This window comes from Salvelinus alpinus, chromosome 29 (assembly GCF_045679555.1).
Source record: "Salvelinus alpinus chromosome 29, SLU_Salpinus.1, whole genome shotgun sequence".
Lineage (NCBI taxonomy): Eukaryota > Metazoa > Chordata > Actinopteri > Salmoniformes > Salmonidae > Salvelinus > Salvelinus alpinus.
This window is the reverse complement of record NC_092114.1, coordinates 43,729,283-43,741,998: the sequence shown is the minus strand read 5'-3', so window position 1 is coordinate 43,741,998 and position 12,716 is coordinate 43,729,283. Positions and strand designations below refer to the sequence as shown.

Here is a 12,716-nt window from a genome sequence, read left to right as displayed (position 1 = left end):
TCCCCTCTGCAAGGGCCGCGGCTTTTGTGGAGCGATGGGTAACGATGCTTCGTGGGTGACTGTTGTTGATGTGTGCAGAAGGTCCCTGGTTCGCGAAGGGACGGACTAAAGTTAAACTGTTACATATACATACTTTACACTGTTTGCGAAATCAGAAATAATATCACTATAATCAGAGTGTTCATTTTCAGGAGTTTTAATTTCAGTGCATCGAATTTGTAAACATTTAAAATGTATTAAAATGATTACTTTTTTCAATTCCACAAGACCCATCAAAATAAAGCTGTCTGTCTTCTCTTTGATATGTTAAGACGATGTGTTAAATGACCCTGGGCATCTTTCTTTTGGTGTTTTTCAGAGTCAGTAGAAAGGCCTCTAGTGTCCTACGTTTTCATAACTGTGACCTTAATTGCCTACTGTCTGTAAGCTGTTAGTGTCTTAATGACCGTTCCACAGGTGCATGTTCATTAATTGTTTAAGTTTCAGTGAACAAGCATGGGAAACAGTGTTTAAACCCTTTACAATGAAGATCTGTGAAGTTATTTGGATTTTTACGAAATATCTTCGAAAGACAGGGTTCTGAAAAAGGGACGTTTCTATTTTAGCTGAGTTAATAATTTGAACTCAAACATGTATGTACTTATGGTGTCAGCGTTTAACTTCTTATGGTTGGGGGGCAGTATTGAGTAGCTTGGATGAATACGGTGCCCAGAGTAAACTGCCTGCTACTCAGGCCCAGAAGCTAAGATATGCATATTATTAGTGGATTTGGATAGACAACACTCTGAAGTTTCTAAAACTGTTTGAATGATGTCTGTGAGTATAACAGAACTCATATGGCAGGCAAAAACCGGAGAAAAAAATCCAACCAAGAAGTGGGAAATCTGAGGTTTGTAGGTTTTCAAGTCTTTGCCTATCCAATATACAGTGTAAAATTTGGTCCTAAGGCTTCCACTAGATGTCAACAGTTTTTAGAACCTTGTTTTAGGCTTCTACTGTGAAGGGGGAGCGAATAAGAGCTGTTTGACTAAGAGGTCTGGCAGAATGCCATGAGCTAAGTCATGCGCGCGGCCGTAAGAGCGAGCGCTGTTCCTTTTCATTTCTAAAGACAAAGGAATTGTCCGGTTGAAACATTATTGAAGATTTATGTTAATAACCTCCTAAAGATTGATTCTATATATCGTTTGACATGTTTCTACGAACTGTAATATAACTTTTTTGACTTTTCGTCTGGACTAACTAAACGCACAAACAAAACGGAGGTATTTGGACATAAATTATGGACTTTATCGAACAAAACAAACATTTATTGTGGAACTGGGATTCCTGGGAGTGCATTCCGATGAAGATCATCAAAGGTAAGTGAATATTTATAATGCTATTTCTGACTTCTGTTGACTCCACAACATGGCGGGTATCTGTATGACTTGTTTTGGTCCCTGAGCGCTGTACTCAGATAATTGCATGGTGTGCTTTTTACGTAAAGCTTTTTTTTTTTTTAATCTGACACAGCGGTTGCATTAAGGAGAAGTATATCTTTAATTCCATGTATAACACTTGTATTTTCATCAACATTTATGATGAGTATTTCTGTAAATTGATGTGGCTCTCTGCAAAAGCACCGGATGTTTTGGAAGCAAAACATTACTGAACATAACGCGCCAATGTAAACTGAGATTTTTGGATATAAATATGAACTTTATCGAACAAAACATACATGTATTGTGTAACATGAAGTCCTATGAGTGTCATCTGATGAAAATCATTAAAGGTTAGTGATTAATTTTATCTCTATTTCTGCTTTTTGTGACTCCTCTCTTTGGCTGGAAAAATGGCTGTGTTTTTCTGTGACTAGGCACTGACCTAACATAACGACGAAAGCATGGTATGCTTTCGCGTAAAGCCTTTTTGAAAATCGGACACTGTGGTGGGATTAACTGAGCCTCAACAAACCCAAAGCACATCAATTCACTCACCTTCCCCTATCATGGACACACCAATGGACATGCCCATGAACTTGCTTCTTGTCCACACATGGGTGTTGACACACATACTCCTTTCTGGGCACTCGCAGTAGAATCCTGAGACGGGCGGGTGGTGGGACACCTGCTCAGCCACGAAGCGAACCCGGTAACACTCAGTCCCCGATGGATCGTCCTGTTGTTGGGTGTTGTTGGGGCCCCTGGAGGCTGGTTCCCTGGGGCCCTGAGACCTGAGGGGCCTCACTCTGTCCCGAGGAACCTCCCAGGAACAGTGGAATGTCTCGCCCAGCGCCGGGTTGTAGGGCTTCTTGGCCACAGCTCCTTTGCGTCCCTCATGGAAGGCGGTAAGGTAGTACTCAACGAAGCGTACAATGCGGTCCTCCGCCGTGGCTCCAGCCGTGATGGACAGGAACATGTCCGGGTGGGCCATGAAGTTAGCGTACATCTCCAGCAGGGAGCGCTTCTCCAGGATGAATGTGGGCAGCACCACCTGGTAAACAAGGCGTGAGGCGACCGTTAAACTTGAGGGAGACACTTCACTAGATTGCTGGTAGGGAACAGTAATAAAGAGGAGCACTAGTCGTAACTTAAACTAAAAGCTTTTTTAGTGTCATTCCATGGCTGTTTTGATGCTATTGATGATTATATTCAACTGAGCAGGCTGAAATGGACATACCAGTACATACCAAGACATTCCTATTCAGTGAACCAGTAAACATTGCATTGGCCATAGCAGCTCTAACATTCCAAGGGGAAACTACAGTGCCTTGCAAAAGTATTCATCCCCCTTGGCATTTTTCCTATTTTGTTGCATTACATCCTGTAATTTAAATAGATTTTTATTTGGATTTCATGTAATGGACATACACAAAATAGTCCAAATTGGTGAAGTGAAATGAAAAAATGACTGATTAATTTTTAAAATGACTTAAAAAATATTAATGAAACATTTTAAAATATTTAAAAAATACGAAAAGTGGTGCTTGCATAAGTATTCACCCCCTTTGCTATGAAGCCCCTAAATAAGATCTGGTGCAACAAATTACCTTCAGAAGTCACATAATTAGTTCAATAAAGTCCACCTGTGTGCAATCTAAGTGTCACCTGATCTATCACATGATCACAGTATATATACACCTGTTCTGAAAGGCCCCAAAGGCACCACCAAGCAAGCAGCACCATGAAGACCAATGAGCTCTCTCCAAACAGGTCAGGGACAAAGTTGTGGAGAAGTACAGATCAGGGTGGGGTTATAAAAAAATATACAAAACTTTGAACAAACCCCCCAGAGCTCCATTAAATCCATTAATACAATTATTGAAATAATATGGCACCACAACAAACCTGCCAAGAGAGGGCCGCCCACCAAAACTCACGGATCAGGCAAGGAGGGCATTAATCAGAGGCAACAAAGAGGCCAAAGATGACCCTGAAGGAGCTGCAAAGATCCACAGCGGAGATTGGGGTATCTGTCCATAGGACCACTTTAAGCTGTGCACTCCTAAGAGCTGGGCTTTACGGAAGAATGGCCAGAAAAAAAGCCATTGCTTAAATTAAAGAAAGAAATAAGCAAACATGTTTGGTGTTCGCGAAAAGACATGTGGGAGACTCCCCAAACATAATTGAGTGCAAACCCAACACCTCTTATCACCCCGAGAATACCATTCCCACAGTGAAGCATGGTGGCGGCAGCATCATGCTGTGGGGATGTTTTTCATCGGCAGGGACTGGGAAACTGGTCAGAATTGAAGGAATGATGGATGGTGCTAAATACAGGGAAATTCTTGAGGGAAACCTGTTTCAGTCTTCCAGAGATTTGAGACTGGTACGGAGGTTCACCTTACAGCAGGACAATGACCCTAAGCATACTGCTAAAGCAACTCTTGAGTAGTTTAAGGGGAAACATTTAAATGTCTTGGAATGGCCTAGTCAAAGCCCAGACCTCAATCCAATTGAGAATCTGTGGTATGACTTAAAGATTGCTGTACACCAGCGGAACCCATTCAACTTGAAGGAGCTGGAGCAGTTCTGCCTTGAAGCATGGGGAAAAAATCCCAGTGACTAGATGTGCTAAGCTTATAGAGACATACCCCAAGAGACTTGCAGCTGTAATTTCTGCAAAAGGTGGCTTTACAAACTATTGACTTTAGGGGGGTGAATAGTTATGCACGCTCAAGTTTTCCGTTTTTTTGTCTTATTTCACCCCCCAAAATATTTTGCATCTTCAAAGTGGTAGGCATGTTGTGTAAATCAAATGATGCAAACCACCCAAAAATCTATTTTAATTCCTGGTTGTAAGGCAACAAAATAGGAAAAATGCCAAGGGGGGGGGGGGGGGGGGGGTGAATACTTTCGCAAGCCACTGTACGAAGAGAGCAGAGAGAGTTGGCTGTGTTCAAAATAAATCATGACATTCCTACATAATCTCCTCAGTGAACCAGTAAGTGTTGTGTTTGGCCATACCAGCTCTAACATTCCAAGGAAAAGACATGAAGAGAGCGTCAGCTGTCTTACCCGGGTGAGGTCCATGCCCAGTTTGAGCTGGGAGAGGAGGTGCAGGATGATGCTCCGCTGGTCGTCCAACACGCCCAGGTCCTCCTCGTCATTGTCCTCCATGTCAGTCACCTCCTCACTGGGGCTGACGGCCTCCAACCCTGCTGGGTGCTGCTGAAACAACAGAGCCAACAACAGAGACACAGTTAAGACTTAAAGTGATCTGACATACAGTACCAGTCAAAAGTTTGGACAGACCTACTCATTCAAGGGTTGTTCTTTATTTTGACTCTTTTCTACATTGTAGAATAATAATGAAGTCATCAAAACAATGAAATAACACATATGGAATCATGTAGGAACCAAAAAAGTGTTACGCAAATCAAAATGTATTTTATATTTGAGATTCTTCAATGTAGCCACCCTTTGCCTTGACGACAGCTTTGCACACTCTTGGCATTCTCACAATCAACTTCATGAGGGAGTCACCTGCAATGCATTTCAATTAACAGGGGTGCATTGTTAAAAGTAAAATTGTGGATTAATGCGTTAATTATTAATGCACTTAATTATGGTCAATTTAGACTGATAATAGTATCTAGTCATGATAAGGGGTGAAATAAGTATAGCCAGTTACAATTGTAATGGTTTAGCAGATTATAAAAAAAAAGAAGACCAGTCTTTACGTGGCTCAAAGAAAAGGAATATAACATATACTGTTTACAGGAAACTCACTCTACATCCTTAGATGAAGTTGTGTGGTAAAAGGAATGGGGTGGTGAAATCATTTCCTGTCATGGACAAAAGAACCCTTTAAATACCAGGCAGGGAACACAACCAATTGAACCGTTCCATACATTCTTGTTCCATTTATCACTGACATATTCCGACCACATTCACACCTCTTTGCATTTCCTTCCCCCAGAATGATGGTTCAGCAACACGCAGGGGGGGGGGGGGGGTCAAGGTATACCTCAGAGAATTTCCCCTGAGAGTGCACTTCCTGATTCCTTGCAACAGCTTCGGGCCTCCAGCACGGACTCACAATGCCTTCGCGAGGCTTTTGATATGGTTGATATGGTGCAGTGAACGTGGACAGGGTTGTGTCCTCCATTTGTGTTCCGGCATTCAGCTGGAAGCAGATCCAATATAGGTTCAAGAAGAGCCCTAGTGCCTTTGATATCTCAAAAGGCACAAAGCCTAATATATAATGTAAGAAAGTGCTCCAGAGTCTGTGGCCAACCAAAACGGTCGTATTCTTCTCCTCCTCTTCCTTCCTTCTCCCTCCTTTTTCACTCCCCCTGTCTTTTTATTTGTTTTTCTAACAATGTACAGTATGCGTATGCATCTGACATGTGACAGTCTGCAATGAAAAGAAAATGTCACAAAAAATGCCACCGAATGTGGGACAGAATACGGTTCTCTGTAAATCACAGCCTGTAATGCATTATACAAACAGAATGAACCATTAGTTGGTAAATGCATACGTGACTAACTCAGATATCGGGAGCTTATTCTACTTGTGTTAAGAATAGAGAACAGAGGTATTCCTTGAGCGACATAATGGAGTGCGAAGAGAGAAAACAGAGGGAACAAAGAGAAAAATCACCAGGAGGAATCTGCCTTTCTGTCACCTGAATATTTCATTCCATGTATTTCATGTATATTTCATTCCAAGCCAAGCTTGTGCGCGCTCACGCACGCACAGTCCCAGGAGCTAGCATGCCCCAGAAGCAGAGGGATATAAATAGCTAGAAATAGAAAAAGAAGGAGGTAGGAGGTCTGTTGTGATTCCAACACACTAACTCATTAAAACGGCTCTTAATAATGAGGGGAAATTCCTTGAGAGGCCAACTCAGTTCTACCTCTATCTATTGAGTTATGCGAGCAGGTCTCTACTCAACACTGTAGACATTACATGTTGCTAACAAGGAACATACGCTGGGAGAAAAAAAATGTAGTCTCTGTTATTGTACAACAGAAACAACCAAAGCATTCGGCTCTATAGGAATACATCGGTGGCCGCCAATACCACTTGACTACCAAGTCACTAAATGTGTCCGCTTGTTTTCATGGAGTTGGAGGTTTATACATATGATTGGGGTTGGCACAAAGTCTTTTGGGGTTCTGCCTTCGCTGTTACAGGGTCTGACAGTTGGTCAAGCTACAGAGGCAGTTAGAACGGACCGTGTTCTACGTCATCTTGTTCGAGGAGAATGCAGAACAACACAGCTCAGCAAAAGCACTTCACGACATGGCTCATCAACTTCTATCCACAGCATTGATTTGATCAGTGCAACAACAACAAAAAAGAACTGCATTTTGCGGTCAAGTGGCAGAGTAGACACTCCATTGGTCGATATCACAGAGACGGACAAACCAATGTGTCAGGGTAAAGGCTCATGTCACAATCTATTTTAACAACGACCCTTAAAACAATGAAATACCATTTGAAAGAAACACACTGAGCGTCACTCTCCATTCCATAAAACATTAGAACAGCCTTCAAAGGGTGCCACAAAATGTGCAAAGCACAGAATTTGCTCCTCTCGCTGCAATCTCACTCCCTTTACCTCGAAACACATCTATCCCCCTCAGGCATACTAAATACACTCACGCGCACACACACACAGTCTAACAGTCTAACTTTAAACACCCTCACTTACGTTGCAGGGTTGAGAAGACACAGGCTTGCTCTCAGTACAGCTGGATCTCATCTCCAGTAATGCTGTTTGTGTATGTATGAAAGACGCACCGATCACAGACACACAGTACCACACCAGGTGTCCACAATGTCCTGGAACAGAGTTTCTACCCACCGCTTCACTGTTGCAGAAAGGTACTACCAAGACAAAAATCTCCGGGAAACACAATTCTACCGTTAAAATGATATTCAGTTAAAGCTCCTTCAGCTTCTTCCCATGCCATTGTAGAGAGAGCCTTTATAGTTCTGAGAGGCTTGTTCTGCTGAGAGCACGTTGTGCAGAGGCAGAGTTGTCCGGCTGGAGAGAGACATGCGCTGTGTTGGTGGAGGTGGTGGAGGTTGGTAAACACCCTAGTCTAGTGCATGTAGAAGAGAGAGGAGTGAAAGTTAAGGCACTGTACAGCTGCATAGTCTCAGCCTCTCTCTCTCTCTCTCTCTCTCTCTGCCGCTCACTCCACTCTGAGGGGGAGAGACCCTGTGACGTGGCCCGTTCCCTCCATCCCCCTCATCCCTCGTGTTTCCCTTACGCTTCCCTCTTCTCCTCTCCCCCATACTTCTCCTCTCCTGGCTGTCACACGATGGTGTGGATCAGCCGGCTTAATTAAGCAGCAGTTTGGCAGCTCTGGAGACCCCATCAGCACTGGTTCAGCAGGAGCTACTGTATGGTGGGCGGCTTTCAAACAACACTCTCTCTATCGCTCTTTTTCTCTCTCTCCCTTTCACACTCTTTCTTTTGCACTTTCACTCTTCCTTCTCTCTCATAAGCTTTAAAAAAAAAACTTTCTTCCCACAGTATGTCATTGAACACTGCAGGTCTTTTTCATTCATCCTTCCTCTCTCTCCTCATTCACCACACTCTGTTTTCTTATCACACGTTCCCTCTCCTTAACTAGCTCCCTCTTCTGTTACCCTTCCCATGCCCCCCCCCCCCCTTTTCTCTTTGCTCTCTCCCTCTCTTAAGGCGTCAGGGGAGTGTGTGGGCGGATGGCTGGGATAGGAGGAAAGTCTGGTCATGCTCTCACTTCAAAGGCAAACTCTTTCTTCCACTTGACTTGAGTAGACTAACCTTTAAGGTCCATTCAACATCCACCTTCATCCCTATCCTCTTTCCTCCTCATCCTCCACTTCTCCGCCAAATGTCATGACATCCCCCCTGTTCCTCTATCGCTGCTCCCCTCCCTCGCTCATTCCTTCCGCAAATACTGACCTTTTGATACAATGGAACTGTCCTCGTTTCACCTTCACCCTCTCAGCACACGACTAGCCTAGGCACTTTTCTCCCCTCTGTTCCCCTTTTGTTTCACATGCTGAAAAAGTCACTAAGTTCGTTGTTAGATCTTTGGAAACACAGTGAGATGTCAACTTTGTTGCGGCAAATGACATTTTTAATTTTTTGTGTGCTCAGTCGGCCCGAAACGACGTCTTCATTAGTTCTGAGCCATCTAAAAAAAAAATTGTCGTCTTCTGAACTGCTCGCTTAAACAGCTGCTTCAGTTTCTACGAATTCCAAAAAAAGGAGCTTAAACACCAAGAACTTTTCTCCGAACACAACCTAGATCATAATGTCAACTCAGAGAGTAGAATCACCAGAGGCATTGTCAGAGAGTGGATCGGCCTCGGAGCCCTCGACAGACACACTCGCTCTGTTTGGATATTGACAGATAAAACAGACGCAGTGTGAATTCACACCCTGGCACGTCGATCAGCACAGGCGGAAAAGAGCTGCGCCGTCTGCCTCTCCAACACTGACGAATATCCACAGAGAGGACCTGGATCGGATGTGAGCTGCTCAAGGCCCGTATTTATGCTGATCTTGGATCAGGCCCCCCCCCCTTGTCCAAGTAATCTTATTCATTTTGATCTAAAAAAGCAAAGCTGGTCCTAGATCAGCGCTCCACCTCTGAGACGCTTTATAAATACAAACTATGTCACTCCTGAGCCTAAAACAAAGATACATGTTATTGGATGGGCTAAAACAATTGATGACTATAGCTTTAGCTGTCTATACTGTAAACTGTCTAATAAGCCATTATATATAAAGAGCCATTACAGGTCTTCCAATGGCGAGGTCATGAAGGGACGTGTGCTCTACTTTCTTACTTTCAAAAAAGAGATAGCATTATTTACACTTCTTTCCAAGCCTGTGCTGTTTGAGGTTGCAGCTTGGACCCGTGTGTCCTGACAGGACTGCTGCCTGTGGAGACTGAGAGGAGAGTGCATCTTAGGATAGCAGGTATTGCTAGTGGAGAGAGGGGGATGAGCGGGGTAGTAGCAGCTGGGAAGGAAAGCCCCTTGGGAAGAAGAAGAGTGGCAAGCGTGTTGGTGTTTTTAGATGTTGCATTTGGCCTGGCAAGGAATTGCAATAAAAACAGAGGCAAAAATCTAAGACAAAGAAAAGTACTATGAGCCCTTGAGGCTGATGCAAAAATTTCAAAAATAACCTGAGAAGGGAGCGCGGTTTCAACATGGCTACGTAAAGACGTGTTCCGAGGCCTCTCCACTAAGGGTCGATACTTTTATGTTTTAACATTTTATCTGTCAAAACGAGTACACACTTTGCACATCTCCTGGCTCTAGCAACATTTGGATGGCATTCTTGAATACGCCTGGAACTGGGAAAACGAGATGAAACATTTAAACAAGAAGACACCGCGAAGACGAGCAACAAGATGGCGGATGCTAACGCTATGGAGATGCTATTCACTGTCCGCGCAGAAATGGCTACACTACGCTCTAGGGTTGAATGGCGGGAACCCGGTTACCGAGCTTGATCATTTCCCCAGGATAAATAACTGCGAGAAACCGGTCAATTCTAATAAGTTATTTATATGAACAGCATGGCGTGAAATGGAACTGTTAAATGATATTCAATGTCTAAATATGGCTTCCCTACAGCCTCCACATGATGAATCAACACTCAGGGTGGGGACAGACATCCCATCCAGTATGGAGCGCAGTTCACAATGCATAGAGACATATCATCTGATCATGGTAACTTTTTTTCTTGTGACAGGTAGGCCTACGTTTGATGCAGCATAGCCTATGCTACAGTATTATAAAGACAATGCAAGTGTAATTTACCCATCTCCATCTGGCTTTCGGGGTCACCTTGTTTTTTAATTGTAAAGATGAATTTTTTATTGCAGCTGCAGAGTTTAAGCTGTTTTATCACTCAAATATCGTTGCTTTAAATCAGTCCATCAACTCCATTTAAATTGCATCCAAAATGAACTCTGTTTTAGATTGATATATAGCCATATATACTGTATATAGATGTCCTTGCCTACCTCTTTCAGGTAATAAATGCAATGGACGCAACAATAGAGAGAGAAAGACGAGGTAGGCTCGTCTTTCTAGGGGAATTATTATGAAAGGTATATATTCATCCTCCTACTAATGATATTTTCCCGGTATTTTACAAATGTTCCATCCCGAGAAGAAATAACTTTTCTCCCGGGTAACCCAGTATTTCCTGCCAAAACCATATATGCATATAAATATATTTATGCATATAAATATGTCTGGATTTGATTAGAGCTTTGATCAGCATGAACATTCAAACCTGATGCTACCTGAACCTGATGAGCCATATATTAAATACATTTTATGAGCCCTACATTAACGACATTTAATGAGCCCAAGTCCAAAAAAGCCCAAATGATTGTGCCGTTATCCAACACATTAAACATGACAGCAAAACACAAAAGCCCATAGATGTAGCTAGCTACAGTGCATTCGGAAAGTTGTCAGACCCCTTGACTTTTTCAAACATGTTACAGCCTTATTCTAAAATTGACTAAATAAATAAAAAATCCTCTTTAATCTACAAACAATACCCCATAATGACAAATGGAAAAAAGGTTTTATTTTAATGAAAAACTGAAATAACTTATTTACATAAGTATTCAGACCCTTTGCGATGAGACTCAAAATTGAGCTCAGGTGCATCCTGTTTCCATTGATCATTCTTGAGATGATTCCACAACTTGATTGGAATCCACCTGTTGTAATGTAATTGATTGGACATGATTTGGAAAGGGACACACCTGTCTATATAAGGTCCCATAGTTGATAGTGCATGTCAGAGCAAAAATCAAAGCATGAGGTTGAAGAAATTGTCCGTAGAGCTCCAAGACAGGATTGTGTCGAGGCACAGATCTGGGGAAGGTTACCAAAACATTTCTGCAGCATTGAAGGTCCCCAGGAACACAGTGGCCTCCATCATTCTTAAATGGAAGAAGTTTGGAACCACCAAGACTCTTCCTTGAGCTGGCCACCCAGGCAAATTGTGCAATCGGAGGAGAAGGTCCTTGGTCAGGGAGGTGACCAAGAACCCGATGGTCACTCTGACAGAGCTCCAGAGTTCCTCTGTGGAAATGGAGCACTCTGGAGCCCTCTCTGCAGCACTCCACCAATCAGGCCTTTATAGTAGAGTGGTAGCCCCTCCTCAGTAAAAGGCACATGACAGCCTGATTGGTGTTTGCCAAAAGGCATCTAAAGACTCTCAGACCATGAGAAACAAGATTCTCTGTACTGATGAAACCAAGATTGAACTCATTGGTCTGAATGCCAAGCGTCACGTCTTGAGGAAACCTGGCACCATCCCTACGGTGAAGCATGGTGGTGGCAGCATCATGCCGTGGGGATGTTTTTCAGCAGCAGGGACTGGGAGACTAGTCAGGATCGAGGGAAAGATGAACGGAGAAAAATACAGAGAGATCCTTGATGAAAACCTGCTCCAGAGCGCTCATGACCTCAGACTGGGGTAAAGTTTCACCGTCCAACAGGATAATGACCCTAAGAACACAGCCTAGACTACGCAGGAGTGGCTTCGGGACAAGTTTTTGAATGTTATTTTTTTTAAATAGGTGTTTGCTTTGTCATTATGGGGTATTGTGTGTAGATTGGTGAGGGGGGAAAAAAACATTTTACTCAATTTTAGAGTAAGGCTGTAACATAACAAAATGTGAAAAAAGTCAAGGGGACTGAATACTTTCCGAATGCACCGTATACACTCTATTGAGTAAATAAATGAAACTAGCTCCAGTAGGCTAATCTTTTTGAGTGTGAACTGTATTACTGTACTGTATTATAATGTATTATATGGACTGGAATTACACACATGGTTCAAACCATAATAAAGCAGAAGAGAACATGCGATTCTGGTGCAGCACATGCGGCCTACAAAGTTACAAGTATAGGCAGGCAAATTTGATTTTGAAATATAAATGGGCCTATTTGTATAACCAGTAGGCTGACGCATACTGTATATACCTTTCATAATATTTCCCCTAGTTATTAGCCTACCTCTTCTTTCTTTCTCTCTCTATCGTCGCTTTATTCCTTTCAACAGTTAAATGAAATATGTTTCGTTGTCCTTATCTTCATCATTATAATGACATCCTTGAATAATATAGGACTATAAGTAAATGCTTATGGGTTATGGGTCTGAATAAATAGCTGTTATAGCCTACCACCATCACATGTTCGCTCTTCTTTCAAACTACCTGTGAGTTCTATTGGCTGCTGTATTTAAC

General features: G+C 42.7%; 1 protein-coding gene across 2 annotated transcripts in view; it reads right to left on the bottom strand.

Annotated features, from left to right (window-relative positions):
• Positions 1-12,716, bottom strand: part of LOC139558801 (oxysterol-binding protein-related protein 10-like) — an 84,239-nt gene that overhangs the window by 10,896 nt on the left and 60,627 nt on the right. Inside the window, exons 8-9 of one of the 2 annotated variants that reach the window (XM_071374235.1) lie at positions 4,497-4,649; positions 1,977-2,472 (exon numbers count right to left, since the gene is read on the bottom strand). In XM_071374235.1, coding sequence (XP_071230336.1) covers positions 1,977-2,472; positions 4,497-4,649 — 649 coding nt within the window. The remainder of the gene's footprint in view (positions 1-1,976; positions 2,473-4,496; positions 4,650-12,716) is intronic. The other variant, XM_071374236.1, reaches the window with a different exon arrangement.